General features: G+C 45.4%; 1 protein-coding gene across 1 annotated transcript in view; it reads left to right on the forward strand.

The window, feature by feature from the left end:
- CCT2 (chaperonin containing TCP1 subunit 2) overlaps positions 1–20,988 on the forward strand; it is a 310,711-nt gene that overhangs the window by 112,697 nt on the left and 177,026 nt on the right. The window contains exon 8 of the mRNA XM_078678105.1: positions 16,394–16,494. Within this exon, the coding sequence (XP_078534231.1) occupies positions 16,394–16,494 (101 nt within the window). The remainder of the gene's footprint in view (positions 1–16,393; positions 16,495–20,988) is intronic.

Genomic DNA, 20,988 nt, shown 5'->3' on the forward strand with positions numbered 1-20,988 from the left:
GACTGGATAGTACTTTCATCGTCCTGCTGTCCATTTACTCCAATGGCTTGAAGTAGAGTTTGCCTCCTGTTGGACGTCTCAGGGATAGAAAAGACTTCAGAGAGAACTCGCTAGATTGAAGGAACCTGCCAAGAAGAACAGCTGTAAGAACTGCCAAGAAGAGTATTGCCCCTTTGCTGTGCTGTTGCTTTGTTGGGTTGGCATGCAGTTGGTGCTTCTGCCTTGGGCAGTGAAAGGACTGAACTTTCTTTACTTGTGCTGAGTATATCCAAGGGCTTGAACACAAGCTTGCCTCGTGTTCTGAAGTCTCAGGGACTGCAAAGACTTCACAAACCTTCGGGTACCACTTCTGGAACCGCTGTTTCAGTTGCCAGAGAGAAGGGTTGTGTCCTGACCGCACCGCAGAAGGCACCGCCCACATCTCTCATCGCAACCCTGATCTCACCACCAACAACCACCGCTGCCACCACCGTAACCTGTGGGCACCGCACTCCGCACCACCTTGCCTCACTTCACCATCCTGGTCTCATTGACGCCATAGTGGCTGGGGGCACCACTCGTAAGTTTCACGACGCACCGCCTCGTCCTGTAGTAGTCCTCGCTGACCGACACCTGCTCCCGCTAACTGGCTGTCGCTTGCACCACAACCTGCCAGCACCGCATCGAGCTGCACCGTGAGCCTTGGCCTCACCGACGCAGTCTGGACGATCATCACCGAGCTGCTGCCTGCACCGCATTGAGAGGGCTCCGCACTCTGCACTGCTTCCATTTTGCAACCCAACTGCAACTGTTGCCATTACTGGCTCGCAGCTACATGCTAGCTGCAACGAGAAAGGTACTGTTCACGAGTCTGTCCACACTTTCGCTGGCCCCTACCGACGCGGTCGTCTGGAACGGTTACAGTTTTCAGCATCGCGTTAGCCCCTGACAGAGCTTCCAACGCGTAGGAACTGTGTTTTTAAGATTTCTGCAATTTCAAGTATATCTTGCAATGTATATATTTTTAAGTACTGTATGTTGGATTCTTATCGTTTTGGCCTTGTTTTAGATGTATAAACAGATTGGATATTGTTCTAAACTGTGTGGTGTGTTCTTTTGTAATGTTTTCACTGTATTACTGTTGGTTATGTGCAAATGCTTCACACACTGCCTCTGAGATAAGCCTGACTGCTCGTGCCAAGCTACCAAGGGGTTGAGCAGGGGTTATTTTAGGAGTGCAACTCCTTTTCCATCACTAAAAAGAAGGGTCCCTACTTGGACAAAGGTGGAAACCCTTGCCAACTAGAGAACCCCATTTCTAACACTTCCCCCTTAATTTCTCAACGTGGGGTATTGGCAAACCCTCTTTTTATGGTCACCCCCTCCATGTGTTGTGGTGTTCCTACAAATCTAAAGGATCTGTGCATTAAGATAATCTGAACTAAGGGATTGGTATCTACACTGATTAAAGACATCCCCGCAGGATATGTTGGCCTATAGACCAGCTAGCTCGCAGTGCCACTATAAGCCCACAATCCTTACCAAGGAGCGAATAGCTTTCTGGAAACCACTGAACATGACCACTCTCGAACCCCTCGGGCATCGTGGAAGCAGTGCAGTACTTTTCCCTCAGTCACTTGTGCTTACTTCTTCTGAGAGAGATACACAGAACAAACAATGGGGGCATTTGCAACCAGCACCATTCTAGTGTAAAATGTATTTGCTATGACAATCATTAGACCGACACCTATGTATAAGATTACAAGCACCAACAGAGCAAATAAAAGGTAGAATCCTACCATGAGCTGAAACAGTGAATACATGCAGGCATATTGATACATGGCAGTAATCAAGAGTATTCCTAAGACGCAAACCCTAGCTAAGTGTGCCTAAGTGTACCTAACATGTATGTAGATGTGAAGCCAAGAATCCCCCTAGGAAAGAGCCAACATCATTACCTGATGGTCTAGAGTCAGACCACCGCATGTTGGAGGTTCTGTATGTAGAGACTCCAGCCTCTCGTGTCCGCATGGAAGCTTCTCCTCTGGTTTGCCCAGTAAAGATATGGTGCTTATATACCCAAAAGGTGCCCTCAGGGGATCTGCCTAGAATGGTACTGTGGGCCTGTCGTTCAAGGATGATGACTGCAGTACTCTTGTACAGAGTTATTATACAGAAGACAGTAATCCTGCAATGATACTAAAAATCCTCATGCATAATAAATGAGGCTAGTTTTCGAAGAAAACCACACAACGTTTATTCGGCACGTAACTAGGTAAAAAATCAGCGCCAGAACCATTATGTAGAGCAAGGTAGGACAAATGTAGGTAAACGGTCCTGTATCTACCTAGGCCTATATTGGGGTACATTAGGGCTCACACCATACCATGGTCTACCAAGTACTGATGCAAGTTTTTGGGAACGCTGTTACTTAGCAAATGCTCTTTAATAATTAATTATGAAGCCCTTCATAGTCTTGTACCTGGTTGCCTTTCAACAAGTCAATAAAATCTACGTAGGTCTGACTCGAGGTTTTGAGTCTCCCTAAACGTAATCCTTTACTCAGTGGTGAGTCTAAAGTCTTCAATCACTGTATACTTCATGAGGTCCTAGGACTCGGAATCTTCCTCATTAAGTGTCAGGAGTCTATCCTTGCACTTACCCAAGAACAGGTCCCAAAGTAGCAAGTCCCAATACTTCTGGCTGAGTTTCCTCCTCTTACAAGCCCTCTCAAAGGCTGTAAACCATTTTGTGGCTTTCACAGACGTGGGCCCCTTGCTCGCTGTGCCGCTGTATTCAAGCTTGCGTGGCTGAAACCCCCAAAACCAGTCCCAGGGTGCTTGTTTCCAGTCCAAGGAGGATGAGACCTGGCAATTTGGGCTGGACTGTTCTCATGAGGAGCAGGGTCGAAACTGATTTGCATATGGCTGGGTCCAAACTGGGGTGACATAGTGAGCAAAAGAACAATGGATTAAACTAGATCTCTTGACTGGGAGTGAGTGGATGAAAAGTTTCAGCACTCGGCCCATCTTGTTGTGTTTGTGATTTACACAGGCCACCAATGTAAAAACCGGTGGAGCAGGAATTGAATGCCTGCTTTTGTTGTAGCTCTCATAAGCATATCTACAGTATTAATGTCATATGTAAGAGCGATCCTTGCTGTAGCAAACGGTCTGCATGGGAATCCCATAACTGATAGGACAAATATACTGTTGGTCGTAGAATGTGAGTGCGCAAAGTAGGATGACGTGCGGTGGTTTTTTACTCTTTTGGAATAGTGCTATTCCTCTTGGGAGTATAATTGTGAAGTGATATATTTTTTTATTTTTTATAATTTTTTTTATTGACAACCTGATAGGGAAAACATACCAGTACAGATACAATAATGAAAGCCAAAGTTTACAAAATACATGTAGATAGTACCCAAAACATATTTCAGATTTCATTTGGTACACATGAAAAGAGGAAACATTCATATTATACATACAAAAGAAACAATTCAGCAGGAGTGCTGCGACCTCCTAGTGACCCACAACAGAAGGAAAACCTCCTATTAATGTTGTAATTATTGTTTAGATTTTTAGTTACCCCAGATATTACTGAATTTTCTTAATGAGGGAGCCCCTCTAAATTTTGCCAAGGCTAACTCCATAGAGTGAATTTCATTTACTAATGGCCACCAATCCGAGATGTTAGGGGGTTTAGGAGAAAGCCAGGCTCTGGCTAATAGTTTTGCGCAGGAAAAAAGGATCGTAACAAGTGCAGGCCCAGACAGAGACTGGATGTAAATCGAGTAGTACAGTTAGAGCGGTAATAGAAGGTAGATGGATCTCCTTAATTTCTAAGACTTTATGTAGTTCTGTCCAGAATTCCCTTAGGGCTTGGCAGGAGTACAACATATGTTCCAGATCTGCTGCAACAGCTTGACACTTAGGACATTTAGTACGGTCACTATATGTGTTGTTAAGGGACCACTTAGAAATCCGTTCTGGTGTATAGTACAGCATGCAGGTGGTTCTAAATTGTTGCAGCCTTAAACTTGATGATCTCACGGAATTATTAATGTTAGAAAAAGAATTAGCTATTGTTTAGATGTAATATTTAGACCAGTTTTGCTACTCCATTTCTCCGCTAGTTTAAAGCAGTCATCAGTTTTAAAAGCACTAAAACACCTGTAAGCCTTGCTTATAGTCGACTTATTTTCAGATGCATATAGACAATTCCAAATATCGCAGTCTGAGATTTCATAAATTTTATTTATCCGTATCAAAAAATCATGCAGCTGTAAGTATTTAAATCTCATTGCTTCCGGTAAGTCGTACAGTATTTTCAGTGTGTGAAAGTCTAAGAACCCTAGTGCGCCATATAAGTCCCCCAAGACATTTATACCCTGAGCAGACCATCTAAGGGCCACACCATCGTTGAAGATCCCGGGAAGACCCGGATTACCCCATAACTTTAGTTTCGGATGATAAAAAGTAGTCCTACAGAATGCTAATATATTGGACCAAATCCTAGTTACATCCTTGGCAGTCTTGAATTTCACCCTCTTAAAATAGTTGGTCATTAACTCGGAACAAAAACATATTTGAGTCTGCTTTTAGCATAAACAAATGAAAAAAGAGTGGGTCTTCGCTACTGAGTAGAGACCGAAGACGCCTAACAAACGAGGCCCAGAAATATAGCTTAACGTCAGGAAAATTGAGGCCACCCTTGTCCAAACTGTTTTTTAAAAGTGCCAACGATCTTCGAGCTTTTTTGAATCCCCAAATAAAGCTACTGAAGATTCCATCTAATTGTTTAAAAAAAGAATTATTCAATGCTAGAGGAATTGAGCGAAAGAGATAAAGAAATTTAGGTAAAACCTTCATTTTAATGAAGTTGATTCTGCCAATTAGGTTCAAAGGGAGTCTGTGCCATTTTTTTAGTAACAAAGTAGTAAATTTAATTAATTCATTATAGTTAATATGGTTGATTTTCGTATTTTAGAAGTAATTTTAATGCCTAGATATGTGGCGACTTTACAAATCTCTGGGACCACTGCCACTGGTACATAATTAGCTATAATTTGTGTTTTGTTTATGTTGAGCTTACAGCCGGAAACTTTTCCAAACTTGCAGGCCTCTATAGTGATCCCTTGTAGTGCCTCTATAACACCTGGAGAATAAATAGCAATATCGGCGTATGCCGTAATTTTCAGTGCCTGTGAGCCGGACCTAAAAGGTGTAATTCGCGGTTGTGCCTGAAGAGCGTGTAGAAATGGCTCCAAAGAGAGGGCAAATAGAGGTGATAAAGGGCAGCCTTGGCGGGTGCCCCGTGAGATGGAAAAGTCTGAGGAGGTCAACCCACCATAGCTAATACAAGCTGTAGGGTTATCATACAGCGCCCGTATCCCCTTTACAAATTGTCCCCTAAACCCCATCTTTATCATAACCTGCCAGAGATAATCCCACCCCACTCGGTCAAAAGCCTTCTCGGCATCCAGCAAGATCATACCGAGTGGGGTGGATTCCGTCTCAGCCACGTCGAACGCCGTAATGGCCATATTAACGTGATTGGTGGTGTCCCTCCCAATCACAAACCCATGTTGTTGCGGGTTTATTATTTTAGGCATGAGAGGAGCCAACCTAGTCGCTAAAATTTTCGCAAATATTTTTGCATCGGTATTAAGAGAGATCGGTCTATATGATCCCCTATCCTCCTTTGCTTTGCCCTTTTTGAGGAAAAAAATTATGTTCGAGGCATGTGGGCTGCTGAATTCATATCTGTGCATAGATCGCCGCCTAGTGTTGGGTCCGGATGATTGCACATAGTTGTCCTGGAAGAGTCTTCGAAGTATCACGAGATAGGTGGCCCCTCCCTCGGACTACAGTGCGCATGGGCCTCCTCTCCATCCTCAGATTGTTTTTCTCCGCCATTGGGTTCGGATGTACTTTCCTACTCTCCAAGTTCGGAATCAAGAAAAACTTTTCAAAAGGCCAAAAGGCCTTCGGCTCCGTCGGTATTGTTCAGCGTTCGGTACCGATACACTTTTTACAACTTTGTTGCACTCCGGTCGTCGAATCGGGCCGTGAGGCCTTCTCGACACCACGTGGACCGACCGTCGATGGAACGAAGTCCATTCAAGTTCTGCCCGCAGTGCAACTCCAAGTTCCCGCACACAGATAAGCATCCAGTGTGCAACAAATGCCTATCTCCAGATCACAATGAAGATAGTTGCCTAGCCTGTGCTCAGTTCCGATCGAAAAAGACTATCTGGAATCGTCGAGCGGCAAGGCAGGAAATGCAACGGTCGGCGCCAGAGCCCGAGAACATCTTCGATGATGAGGAAGATCTAGCGAGCGCCGAAGACTCGGATCAAGACGAAAGACAATACTCGGAGCCCGACTCCGATTATTATCCCGAAGAGGGAGAACCAATCGTCTATCTCGAGGAATATGATCAGGACATCGTAGCGGTTGAAGACGACTCCGATGACGACCTGTGAGTACACCGCCCCATATAGACACTACACCTCTATCAGAGACTCCGGTCGAGGCATCGCCAGCAGGCCTTAGCCGAGATAAACAACCTCGTACTACAGCCCCGCCACACCGCCCGGCTAAGAACACACACAAAGAGCCCTCTGAGACACGACATACGACATCGGTTCCACCGAAACTTGTCGTCAATACCGTCTTCGGACCGAATTACGTCGACCCGAAGGTCACTAAGCCGAAGGGCATCGACCCAAAGGCCACAGTACCAATACAACCTTTGAAGCCAAAGACCGTCAAGTCGATATCAAAGACCAAAGCTGTCGAGTCGAGCTCGAAGTCGAAAGCCGTCGAGTCAACCTCGAAGCCAAAACACGTCGAACCGACACAAAAACAAAAGCACGTCTACTTGACCCCCAAGAAGTACGTTGAATCGAGCAAAGCAGCCTCCGATATCGACAAGGGGAAACAACCGGTCGACGAAAGCACAAGGCCTGCACCCAAAACTACTGTTGAACCGAAAGCGAAACCGAAGGTGGACCAAAGTAAATCGGTCGAGCCGAAGCCCATCGATCCGAAAAAGGGCATTGAGCCAAAACCGCAGGCTCCAAAAACACCTAAGAACACTGTCGAACCAACAAAACCGCTCGGTCCGAAAAAGGTGGTGAAGCCAGCCAAAGACGTTCAACCAACAAAACCTGTCGAAAAACATCAAAGACCGATCCAACCACCGAAAGCGGTCGAACCCAAAAAAGGCGTCGACCCAAAAAAAGACAAACCAAAGGCTACAGCACCTAAACAAAAGACTGTGGAAGAAAAAAACTGTATATTGACCCACAGACTGGTAAAGTGACTGTTTATACCAAAAAGAAAAGACCTCTGCCAACTGAAGACTTTTCTAGAATTCCCCTAAAGAAAAAGACTGTGCTACCTCTCCTATATTCTTTGAACCTATCAGTCCAGCTATGCCTAGTACTCCATATGCCCCAACCTCACCTGCACGCTCTGACTACAACCCAGATGAAGATCAGGAGGCAGATGTAGGGTTTGGTTATCCACAAAACCCAAATGCAGAGCCAAACTCACAGCCATGGGGTGGGGAAGGAGAACCAGACACTTTAGGAATTCTGCCCATTACAGACCCTGCAGTATACCCAACTAAGCCATCACCCACAGAAGATACAGTAGCCTTTAATTCACTACTAGATAGAGCAGCAACCTACCATAATGTAGATATGCACTCTGATGCTATTGAGGAAGACTTCCTCTTTGATACATTAACAACATCTGAGAGGCACGTTAAAACACTCCTAATGTTGACAGGTGTATTAAAACATGCAAGTGCCATTTTTAAGGACACTGCTAGAGCAAGGGTCATAAACCCTAGAATTGAAAAGAAATATAGGGCTGCACCTATAGATCCTACATATATCAGGGGGCAGCTACCCCTAGATTCCCTAGTGGTATCCAACGCACGTAAACGTGCAAATTCACAGACTACTAAAGAGTCAAAAATCTTTGAGGCGTCAGGCAAGAGTGGCAGCTCAAGCAGCAAACTCATGGAGAATAGCCAATACACAGGCCTTGTTGGCCAGATATGACAGGGCGCACTACGACAGTTTAGAAGAAATTCTCCAACACTTACCTGATCCTTACAAACAGCAGGCGGATGAACTTATACAGGAGGGTAAGCTCATCACCAATGCCTCAATTAAATGTGCCCTAGACGCGGCAGACACAGCTGCCAGATCCATCAATACAAGCGTGCTGCTAAGGCGCCACGCATGGCTTTGCATATCTGGCTTTAAGAATGAAGTCCAATCCACAATTCTTAATCAGCCAATCAACCCAGACTTTTTATTTGGTCCAGCAGTTGATTCAATTCTGGACAAAATGAAAAAGGATGCGGAAACTGCGAAGTCTATGGGAGCTCTCCAGTCCCAACAACACCGGGGCTCCTTTCGTCGCTCCAATTATAGAGGAGGAGCGCGAAGTAATACTTCACAGCAATCCTCCAACTACAAAAGTAACCCACAATCCACTTACAACAAAAACACCAACAGGGGTGGATACAGAGGAAACAATACCAAGGGACGAGGTCGTGGAGGCAATGCAAATAATCCTCCACTAACACCAAGCAGTGACTTCTTACAACTACCCCCAGACCACATAACACCAGTCGGGGGAAGAATACAACAATTTCTGCCAGTCTGGTTAAATATCACCACAGACAAGTGGGTCAGGCAAATTATCCAACATGGCTATTGCTTCGAAGTCACCTCACCACTACCCAACATACCACCCGTGCACCGTCCAATGTCACAGGAACATATAACGCTACTACAGCAAGAGGTCATCAGTATGCTGCAAAAGGGGGCCATAGAACCAGTCCCAGTACAACATCAGGGAACAGGAGTATACTCCCTATACTTCCTCATTCCAAAAAAGGACAGGTCTCTCAGGCCAATACTGGACCTCTGGCCCCTCAACCTGTACATTTTTGTCGGAGCATTTCCAAATGCTCACTCTTCAGCAAGTCTTACCATTGCTTCGCCAGGGAGACTTCCTAGCAACCTTAGACCTCAAAGACTCATACTTTCATATACCAATACACCCTGCTCACAGAAAGTATTTAAGGTTCACCATTCAGGGACAACACTACCAGTTCAAAGTCCTACCATTTGGTGTCACGACAGCTCCGAGAGTGTTCACCAAATGTCTAGCTACAATGGCAGCACATCTCAGAAGGCAACCCATCCATGTGTACCCTTATCTGGACGACTGGCTAATACACGCGCCAACAGCCCAGCAATGTGCCAACCACATGTCAAAGACCATACATCTCCTGCACAGTTTAGGATTCTCTCTAAACTACCCAAAATCACATCTACAACCCTCCCACGTCCAACAGTACCTGGGAGCAACAATAGACACACTGGCAGCAAAGGCATATCCCAACTCAGCACGGATCAAGGGAATGCAACCGTTGATACAAAAATTCAGACCCCAACACTCACTACCAGCTCGAGTGTTTATGCAGCTAATAGGCATGATGGCCTCGTGCATATTTATAGTCCCTCATGCCAGGCTACATATGCCAGGCTACATATACATACATATATATACATATACATGTACGCCGATGACACTCAGATATATCTCAAGCTACAATCCCCCAAAGACATCTTGCGTCTGAACTCAACGATCAGAAGCACCCAATCTTGGCTGGCTGATAACCACCTCAAACTCAACGCTATGAAGACTGAGTTCCTTCTGATCTCACCTCCCACTAAAATATCTACCACACAAACATGGCTTAAGCACCTAACAGCACTCAATGTCCAACCGACCATAGTGGATTCAGCAAAATCCTTAGGCATAACACTTGACACCAACCTCAACATGCAGCAACATATCAGCAAGGCAACAAAGGGAGCGAACTTCCAGATCAATACTCTGAGGAAACTTAAACCCTACCTCCCAGCCAAAGACTTCCAAACAGCAGTACAAGCACTAGTCATCCCACGTATTGAATACGGCAGCAACGCCCTCTGCGGACTCCCCCTAACTACTACCGCACCACTAAGAGCTTCTCTGAATGCTGCAGCGAGACTCATCACTGGGTCAAAAAAGCACTCCCATATTACCCCTGACTTGAAATCCCTGAATTGGCTGCCTTTTGAAGCCAGAATACAGCTGAAAATCGCCTGCATGACACACAAGGCGGTACACCTAAACTCACCCGGCTACCTCGCTCAGAAACTGACAATCTCTGGGGGAATTAGAAACACGAGAGGCACAAACAATCTTCTGCTGAAACCTCGAAGATTCAGGAAGGAAAAAACATACAAGCGCTCCTTCTCAGGATTGGCGCCTAGGATCTGGAACTCACTCCCTCCCGAAACCAGGCTTATCTCTTCCACTACACTCTTTAAAAAAGAAGTAAAAGCTATCCTCATGGCTAAATACACTTGATCTATTATCTCGAACTCTGTTAACACCCTGCACCGATTTGTACTACATGCTTGACCCATTTACTTATTTGTATGAGTTGTCTAATTACTCATGTGATGGGCTTTGCAGCCACCTATCTGTACTATATGATCTATTGATTTATTGTTTGACTGTTCCCTCATGTACCCCTCTATGTAAAGCGCTCTGATATCTGTGAAGATCTTGTTCGCGCTATATAAAACTTTGAAAATAAATAAAATAAAATATGCGTCTGCTCCAAGAATGCCTAGCAAGGCAGTGGAACCAGGCTCACGGGCAATTAAAGGACCTAGTGTTGGTGACCAGTCGGGCATACAACTCTCTGCATTGGTGGAATCCACAAAACCTTTGCAAGGGACGACTGTTCCAAGAGCCTGTCCCACAAATTGTGTTAACCGCGGACTCATCCCTAGTAGGATGGGGAGCCCATGTCCTACACTACACAGTACAGGGACTCTGGACTGTACAGCAAAAGAAAATGCATATCAACCTTCTAGAGTTGATGACGGTCTTTCTAGCCCTAAAAGCTTTCAAGACACACTTAAGCAACAAACTGTGTTGATCCGGACGGACAACATGACAGCTATGTATTACATTCAAAAACAGGGAGGAACACACTCACAACAGCTGTCGCACCTAGCTCAAGCGATGTGGAAATGGGCCATTCAGAGGAACATGTTTCTCATGGCAGAACACCTCCCAGGCAAGGACAATCAGGTAGCCGACCTGCTCAGCAGGCACAGCCAACAGATGCACGAATGGGAAATTCACCCCAAAGTGCTCCAACCATTCTTCCGCAAATGGGGACACCCAGAGATAGATATCTTTGCCACAAGCGAAAACGCAAAATGCCAGTACTTTACCGCCAGGTTCCCACATCCGCAGTCGCAGGGCAATGCAATATGGATGAACTGGTCAGGCAAATTTGCGTACGCTTTTCCCCTAGCTCCATTAATACCGCTAGTGGCACGCAAAATGCGACAACATTCGGTGACACTGATCCTAGTTGCTCCCACATGGGCAAGGCAACCGTGGTACACAACGTTCCTAGAACTGTCAGTGGTGCCTCATCAAAGACTGCGACTCACACCCAATCTTCTAACTCAGAGCCATGGAGAAATCCAATACCCAGACCCGCAACAGCTGAACCTGGCGATCTGGCTCCTGAAGTCCTAGAGTTTGGATACCTAAACTTGCCCCCAGACTGCATGAATATTATCAAGGAGGCAAGAAAACCCACTACCAGAGCTTGTTATGCAGAAAAGTGGAAGCGTTTCGTCATTTACTGTAATAACAATGACATTAACCCACTTGATGCTTACACCTACAACGTTGCAATTTAGCCTATTCATCCATCAGGGTACATTTAGCTGCGTTAGCAGCATATCTGCAAAACAGGCAACACCTTTCATTATTTAGGGTGCCAGCAATTAAAGCGTTTATGGAAGGACTTAAACGCATAATTCCTCCAAGACACCCACCTTCACCAGTCTGGAATCTAAACGTCGTTTTAACCAGACTTATGGGACCACCTTTTGAACCACTACACTCATGCGAACTACAATTTCTTACTTGGAAGGTGGCTTTCCTCATTGCCATTACTTCACTGAGAAGAGTTAGTGAGCTGCAAGCCCTAACTATTCAGGAGCCATTCATTCAAGTACATGCAAATAGAGTAGTTATCAGAACAAACCCTAAATTCATGCCAAAGGTGGTATCCCATTTTCATATAAATCAAACAATAGAACTGCCAGTGTTCTTTCAAAACCCACAGACAGTGGCTGAAAGGGCCTTGCATACTCTTGATGTCAAAAGAGCCCTGCTATACTACATAGATGGAACTAAGGCATTTCAAAAAACAAAACCGTTGTTTGTTGCTTTCTCACCGCAACACAAAGGTAACCCCATTTCTAAATCGGGTATAGCCAGATGGATCGTTAAGTGCATACAAATGTTATTTAAAAGCAAAACGCACCTTAACAGTTCCCCCTAGGGCGCATTCCACATGCAAGCTAGGGGCATCCATGGCTTTCCTCGGTAACATTCCCTTACCCGAAATCTGTAGAGCAGCCACATGGTCAACCACACATACATTTACCAACACTATTGTGTAGATGTACATTCAAAACAGCAAGCTGCTGTAGGACAGGCTGTTCTCAAAACTCTTTTCCAAAGTGCTGCAGCTGACACAGGTAGCCACCGCTAAGGTAGATACTGCTATACATTCTATGCACAGATTTGAATTCAGCAGCCCACATGCCTCGAACGGAATATGCTACTTACCAGTATGCATCTGTTCAGCATCTGTTTTTGGCATGTAGGGCTGCTGACATTCATATCGCCCACCCCCCTCCCCGGTGCTTGTCGCAGCTGCAGCATTCACTCTTTGCATGGACATCTCTTACTGTACTATACTCCATCTCTGCCACAATGGCGAAAAATCAGAGGATGCCCATGCGCACTGTAGTCCGAGGGAGGAGCCATCTATCCGTGATACTTAGACTCTTCCAGGACAACAATCTGCAATCATCCGGACCCAACACTAGGCGGCGATCTATGCACAGATATGAATGTCAGCGGCCCTACATGCCAAGAACAGATGCATACTGGTAAGTAGCATATTCCTTTAGCCCTGTTCCAAGAGTTGGGAGCTTTTCCAGTTACCCCTATGGATTGTATTACTTGTAGCAGTAAAGGTGACAGTTCCTCTAGGCAGATTTTATAAATCTCCAGAGGGATGGTATCTTCCCCTGCGGCCTTCCTGACAGGTAAAGAAGCAATAGCCAGTCTAAGCTCTAGTCCAGTAATATCTTCCGAGAGTCGATCCATTTCTGAGATATTACAAATGTTTATTGCATTCTCATCCAAATAGTCCTGTATTGATGTTACACATGGGGAAGACTCCGGAGTATATAAAGAACTATAAAAATCCAAAAATTGTTTTAGTATGTCATTCGGCTGATCATGTAGCATGTTATCAGATCCACGGATATTAGCAATCAGTGTGTTAGCTCTGTCCTCCACAACCTTATAGGCCAGAATTTTGCCGAGTTTATCCCCTCCCTCATATTGCGCTATTTTAAATTTGTGTAAATTGGCACTATTTTTTTGGAAGAGTTTTGCCTTAGTGTCAGCTTTTAGTTGACCTAATTTCAAACTTATTTCAGCTACTGCAGTTGGGTTTAGCCGTAAAGCTGTAGCAAGCAGTCTTTCTTGTGCGGCAATGCTAGAGGTTAAAGATTCTTTCAGTTTACGGCACTCCAAGTTTTGTCTGAGCACATATCCCTGCGTGAAGCCCCGAATACTTGCCTTACAGGCATCCCAGACCATGGTGCATGTAGTAGAATTCTGATTAAGCTCGATAAAATTAGTGAGATGAATTTTAAGCTGAGCTATAAAAACAGAGTCTGATACTAGATATCTGGGGAAAGAGAATGGTCTGGTGCAAGAACGAGAATGTGGAGTGGAAAATATCAGCATTATAGGGTTATGGTCCGAGGAGATTCGCGGACACACCTCCATAGAACTGGTATTCAATAAATTGTTGTTGCCTAAAGCCATATCCAAACGGGAGCATGATTTATGAGGCACAGAATAATAGGTGTACCCAGGAGTGTTTGGATGTATGGTGGGCCAAGCATCTTTTATGTTATGGGTACGGCAAATATCCCGAATAGAAACCCTGGTTTTCCGCATCCGCTGGAAGCTCCCGGGTCTAGTGGTATCTTGTTGATAATGCAATTAAAATCACCCATTATAATGAGCTCCCCCCCTCAGTTCAGAAGTTCTACGTTCAGATGATCAAAAACCCTAGGTTCATCCCTGTTTGAGCCATAAACCACACATAAAACATATTTATGATTTTCAATACTTAGCTGAGCAATAGCCCATCTGCCATCTTTATCGTGAGCAGTTTTCAGAATTTCTGCTCTAAATAGTTTGTCCTTAAGGATGGCAACCCCTCTAATAGAATCCCCAAAAGCAGAGCTGATTATAGTATCATATCCAATTTGACATAGCAATTTTTTGTCCTTCTGAGCAATATGCGTTTCAGATAATAAAACAAAGTGTGGGTTATGCAGTCTCAGCTCTTCCGACACCAAACGTCTCTTGCTCTTACTATTTAACCCCGCAACATTCCAAGCTAAGCATCTTAATTTATGCATTCAAAAAAAGAAACAAAATAAGACCTAATTAACCAAGTGGAATACTTGTTACTGAGCAACAAAAAAGTCTCATGTTTTTAATCCCCTTTATCGCATGTCTCCCTATCAGATTGAAAATACATTTTTTTAAATATTTTTGGAAGAGTGATATCTTTAGTGCAAATGTTTGGTATGGTGACTTGAATGGTGCCTTTTTCAAGTGGTAGGACATTGAGAAGTATATACCTGTTCGGAACCCAAGTGTGGCTCCTACAGACCAGTGCTGCAGGTGGAGTTGATAGAGCTGTGCCTGGAACCACAGGTAGCATAGCAGGCACCAGTCTCCGTTATTTCTCCATAACCACTGACTTTGTTGGAAAACTCCATTAAATCATTGTTTGTCCCGGTGGAGATTAGTGGTCTGAAATAGAATGTCAACGAGGTATCAGAGTGTTTGGTATAGCAATGGAGTGAAATCTCTTGTAGGTAAATATGCTCCAGAATACTCTGATGCTGCTGGCAGGCATTTACCTTTAAACTTCCTAAGTCATGACAGTGAGGTATAGCGGTGTCCTTTGTGCTTCAGTATTGTTGTTCTTGGGTGTCAATATGTTGTGACGGTATGGCGCCTTTCGAGGTAGATTTGCATGACTGCGTGCAAGCACAAACAGTAGGTTTTGAAGTTCTAGTGTCATTTGAAGTCGAGTAGCATGACTCTACCAGCTCTTGAAGGTGAGCAAGTTTTTCACAGTTGTGGACCTTGACATCAAATGTGTTCATTGTCAAACTTGATAAGATATATTTACATTTCTCCATCTGGTGATGTCTGCAAATACAAGAGTAGGAGGAAAGGTTGAAGATGACCCTGATCCATGCTCCTCAGATATGCTAAGAGATATGCTAAGATTCCGGGCACCGCCTGGTTTTCTTGCAATGCAGCATTTTCCTTTTCTTTGCCCTTCATAGTTCTTTATGTCTAACTACATTGTTTCTGAAAATGTGAGTCAGGAAGCCAAATCATGATGGCATCTTGGCGGTATTTCTCTACCTTCTGTCTCCCACATTCTAGGCACTTTTCAATAGGATGTAATTTTGGTAAGAACAGAAACTGTTACCAGTCAGTAAGACTGAAAAACAATGTTGGTCTCGTAACATGTTGAACACACTGCTCCAGGATTCTGACTGCAGGAGCTGGACACAGAATTAGAGCTACATCCACTGATAGGTCGTAGCGAAAACTTTCGGAATGTGCTTTCCCAACCTCTGTGAGCTGCAGTCTACCTACATTGCTGTTCTTTCATCATAATTTTCCTTTACAAGAAAGTTTTTGTTGTCATTTCTTTAGCTAGAGACTTTTTTTTAAAGTGTAATTGGCTTTTTTTAGAGGTTTAAATTCATCCAATATAGCCTTCAGTCTACCTAAAATAGAATTTAGATTTCCAAATCACTTTTATAAAGAAAGGTGCCTTTTTTATATTTTGCATAAGTGCTGGGGGTTCTCGCACTTGTGCAGCACTATTCAGTGGTTATGATCATCAATGGATACCTCCTAAAAGATAAAGTAGTTTTTCCATGTTTGTTTAGTTTGAGTGATTTTTCATTCCATCAGCACTGCTGAACTGTTCAAAAGTTATCAAACTTAGGTTTGTCATATGAATGTTAGGGCTCCAAGGAATAACGCTGCATTGTTTTAACAATTTATGTATTTATCTACCATATCAGTTTATTAATAGGATCATCTTTTTTGCCTCACGCAGTACTTACACTTGTAGTGACTCTCACATCTGTCTTTTGGAACAGGTTTCTTACTTGATAAGAAAATAGGAGTCAATCAACCAAAACGTATTGAGAATGCAAAAATACTGATTGCAAATACTGGCATGGATACTGACAAAATTAAGGTATGTAAATAAGTTGTTTCAAATGTGGACTGCCTCCAAAATGTATACATCAGTCCTTTTTAGCCAAGTCTTTTAGGTTGTTTAAACAATCTGATTGCAAACTTTTCCTTGAGCTGCAGGTGTTATAATAACATTTATAACCTTGCCTTATTTAGTTATTTGGATTTATTTGACAAAAAATCCATAAAGTAAGCTTAAAGTTTTATATTAATGTTTTACTTTTGCTTTGTTTGCCAAGATTAATATTAACAGGATTCACAGCACACTTTCTTCAGTATTTACTGTCAGCACATTTAAACTGCCATCCCGGGAAAAATGATTGTCTCCTAACGTTTTTTTAGGTCTCGCCTGAGCCAGCGCATGCGCTGTTCTGTCGAGACATTTAGTGAGTGGGCTTCAAAAAGCCGACCACCGCTTTTTGTGTGGCCTAGAGCGTGCGGTTCCGCGCACATTTATGAGCACAGGCGCCATCTGGCTTTCCTGTCTCATCATGGCTCATTAAGTGCATTGCTTGCGGGCACCCTTACAGCCCATGATTGTGATCAATTTCGCAGCCGTATCACTTTCACAGCCGCGCGGCTCTCACTGTCTGTTTGTCGACTCCCCTACTTAAGTTGCTTTCACGTTCTTATATTGCACCTAGTCCTCGGTCTCCCATCTCCTTATGCGGCACACAATCCTCTGTGTCAAATCCTTATGCTGCACCCAGTCCTCGGTCTCACATCTCCTTATGCTGCACTGTCCTCGGTTTCACATATCCTCATGCTGCACACACTCCACTTATCCACAGGAGTCTGACGTTTCCTCGTGCTTTCTGTAGTCCTCAATCTCGCAGTGCCTCGCGCTCTCTGTAGTCCCATTAGTTTAGAATGCTGCCCTGTTGCACGGTGCCCCCATAATCTGGCATTTCCCAGTGCTTGCTACAGACTCCACAGGATTACTTCCTCGCGCAGTCTCCAGTGGGACCGTTTCTTTTGAAGATTCCAATGTTGCTGTTCCTTGCATTTTTTGTACAATGCAGTCCCCATGACGCTATTAACGAGGCCCATTTCTCGTTCAGTGTTTAATAAAATTGCTTTGACGACAATGTACGTGACGCCTCCCAGTCCAAACCTGCTGTATGTATCCAAGGTTATTGTGTAATGCTAGCACGTAAGATGACGCGCAGAGGGGAAACCAGGTCAGATGCAAAGTCCTGCCATACTGTCGGCCTCTCCCTGACACTTTTCTCCGCCTCTCTAAACTGTCTCCGGTCTACTCTCTGCCATGTTATCTCTTTCCCCTCTACCACACGCCCTTCTCTCTTTTTAAATCCAATGTTGTCTTTTCTTCAGTCTCCCCTTTGAATTTAATGACCCATAAAATGCCACCTTCTGCCTTCCCCCCCCCCCCCCCAACTCCCCCCCACCTCCCTCCCATCCTCGACGTCCAATCTAACTCTACCTCCTTGTCTGTTTCTTCCTTCCCGGACCTCTTCACTGTATCTCTCCTTGCCTCTCCCCCACCGCCTCCCCCGCCTCTCTCTGTCCAGGCTCTCTCCCTTGCACCGTCTTCTTCTTTCCCTCCCCTCCTCTCGCTCCCTCGCTGTGTTTTAATGAGCCGTAAAATGGCTTCTTTCATGTTATTTTGGTGGTGATGCGTACCGTGGAAGTCCGTTTCCGCCTTTCTCTCTTCCTCCCTCGTTCTGTGATGATGATGAGCCCTGCGCCCCCAACCTCGCCAACGACCTTGTTACTGGAGCATGAAAGCAGGGCTGGACCGAGCCACCCTTCTCCTGGCTGGCTCCTCACCTGCGCCCCCCTCACCTGGGCCCCCCCTCACCTGGGCCCCCCCTCACCTGCGCCCCCCTCACCTGCGCCCCCCCTCACCTGCGCCCCCCCTCACCTGCGCCCCCCTCACCTGCGCCCCCCTCACCTGCGCCCCCCTCACCTGCGCCCCCCTCACCTGCGCCCCCCTCACCTGCGCCCCCCTCACCTGCGCCCCCCTCACCTGCGCCCCCCCTCACCTGCGCCCCCCCTCACCTGCGCCCCCCCTCACCTGCGCCCCCCCCTCACCTGCGCCCCCCTCACCTGTGCCCCCCTCACCTGTGCCCCCCCTCACCTGTGCCCCCCCTCACCTGTGCCCCCCCTCACCTGTGCCCCCCCTCACCTGTGCCCCCCCTCACCTGTGCCCCCCCTCACCTGCGCCCCCCTCACCTGCGCCCCCCTCACCTGCGCCCCCCTCACCTGCGCCCCCCCTCACCTGCGTAGAGCACAATAGTGAGCCTCAGAAAATCAACTTCAAAGGGTCCCATATCTGTTTTACACCATTAACCATAAAAATCTAAATATTAAGACAAAAAGCAGCCAAGAGTGTGGAAGCCAGCAATATGTGTCCGCAGAGACTACCGCGGCCCAAATGAGGACCTCATTTTATCCACCCACATGCTATTCTCTGTTGATAGTTGAAGAAATATTTTAAGTAATCTGACACTGATTCCCCATCTTAAAAAAAATTGCACATATTGTAATGTCCTTCCCCCACCACCCAAAAAATAATAATTCTGTGGTAAAAAGTCCAATTATTGGTATAGAAACGAGCTGATGAACCTGATCCTTCAGTCTGGACCAGCCAAGGGATTTATTCATGCAATATTCTTGCAACCAAGATGGGGGAGCCTGGAATGCAAACTCACTCTTTAAAATAAAGCAAAGTACGCAAACAAATTAGTAGGTAAGTAGTAGCTCTTGGCACTGAATGTACTCAAGCTTACAGGAGGTGTACATTCTGCACTCATAGGGAAATTGAAATGTGTGACTTGCGCTGGATAAGCAACACTATTAATACAAGACTTTTTTTAATCTGTTTTCATTATCTTACAAACAACGCATTGCAAGTATACATCCGTGATTAACGTCTGTACCATACATCTTATGAACATTTCTAACACCCCCACATTCTCCTTCGATGGGCCGTCGTTTCTTTATTGTTGTGCGATATTGGTCACTGGACTGCAAGTATCCCGATGCCCTTGCATATGTTATTAGGAGCTAGTTGTCAGCCATTTAATGCCTACGTTTGACAGTGCAAGTCATATAAATAACAATAAGCCATCGCAATCAAACTCCCTCCCACCTCCCTCTGCAGCCGGTGTGTCCAGGTCCCTACTCGTCTATCATAGTAGTATTACCAGTTCCTTTGTGTCTTGTTCCGGGATGTTTGGGGGGGGACAATACCCACTGGTCTCAGTGCATCTCAGATTATCTCAGCCATTCACCTCATGGCTAGACATATAGCTCCGTCCCTGCTCCGTGAGCAGTCAAGGGGAACCCATTGGAGCCTCCTCAGCATTGTCCCCCTCCGAATCAGTCTCTGGTGTCTGTAGTGCTATTACTAGCTCATCCCACGCCCTTGCTGCGTCAATCGCCTTCCCATTATTGGAACGTTTAGCCTGTTGCAATCTGTGCTAGCCCATTTAAGTAGTTCCGATTTCCACTTCCCTTTGTTAGGCCCTCGCCGTGACTTCCATTGGGCCGTGATCTCTCTCTTAGCTAGTAGTAGGCCTAGGTCCAAAAACTTGCTCGTGATTTTCGTTTTGGGAGTATGCGGAAACCAATGCAATAGATAGGTGCCCATGTCAGTGTCTAGACGGTGCTCTGTAATTCCACGGAGCAGTTAGACTACCTCCTTCCAGTATGTTCCAAACTGTCCGCAACTCCACAGCATGTGATGCAACTCCGCCCCTTCTAAGCTACAGCTCGGGCACTGGGCATTATCTATCTGGAAGTACCTATCAATCTTGGCCAGAGTCAAATAAGCCATATGCAATATGAAGAATTGTTTTAATTGAAATCTGGCATTCCAAGTACCCTTCCAGGTACTCCGAACCAATTGAGCCCATGTTGTTTTCGGTATTTCTTTCCCAGAGCCACCTCACATTTTCTCTGTATTTCTTGCAGCGGCTGTAAGGGACCAGCCGCCTGTAGAGGCAAGTAACCGCCTTTAACGTACCTGCCGCCATCACAACAAATTGTCATGCCATAGAGGTCAGTGGTTCTGAATTCCCCTCCTTCCAATGGCATTGTATTGTTGAGGTCAGGGCTGCATGCAACAAATAATCCCCTCGCGGCAGACCATACCTGTCCTGTAGTGCTTGAAAAGGTAGCAACACCCCGTCTTCGTACAAATCACCTATTACTTGGACACCCATCGTCTCCCAATATGCCAATGCTAACCAATCCCCAATGGCCCTTCCTACATTCCCTCCCAGCAAATCGGCAGGTGCATGATATATATTGGTCCCAAGATAGGATAAGCAATTTGGTTCCCACCGAATTCCTTCTACCAGAGTAGGGCCTGCCGCTGATGTAATCACCGGTAAGAGACAAGTCTTCCCCCAGTTGACCCCCAGCCCCGAAATCCCTCCGAACCACCGCAACAGGATTGTCGCCCCTTCCAACGCCTCTCCCGTATTGGCCAGGAAGATAAGTAGATCGGCATATAGGGATATATACT

This window comes from Lissotriton helveticus, chromosome 1_1, assembly GCF_964261635.1.
Source record: "Lissotriton helveticus chromosome 1_1, aLisHel1.1, whole genome shotgun sequence".
In the NCBI taxonomy this organism is placed as follows: Eukaryota; Metazoa; Chordata; class Amphibia; order Caudata; family Salamandridae; genus Lissotriton; species Lissotriton helveticus.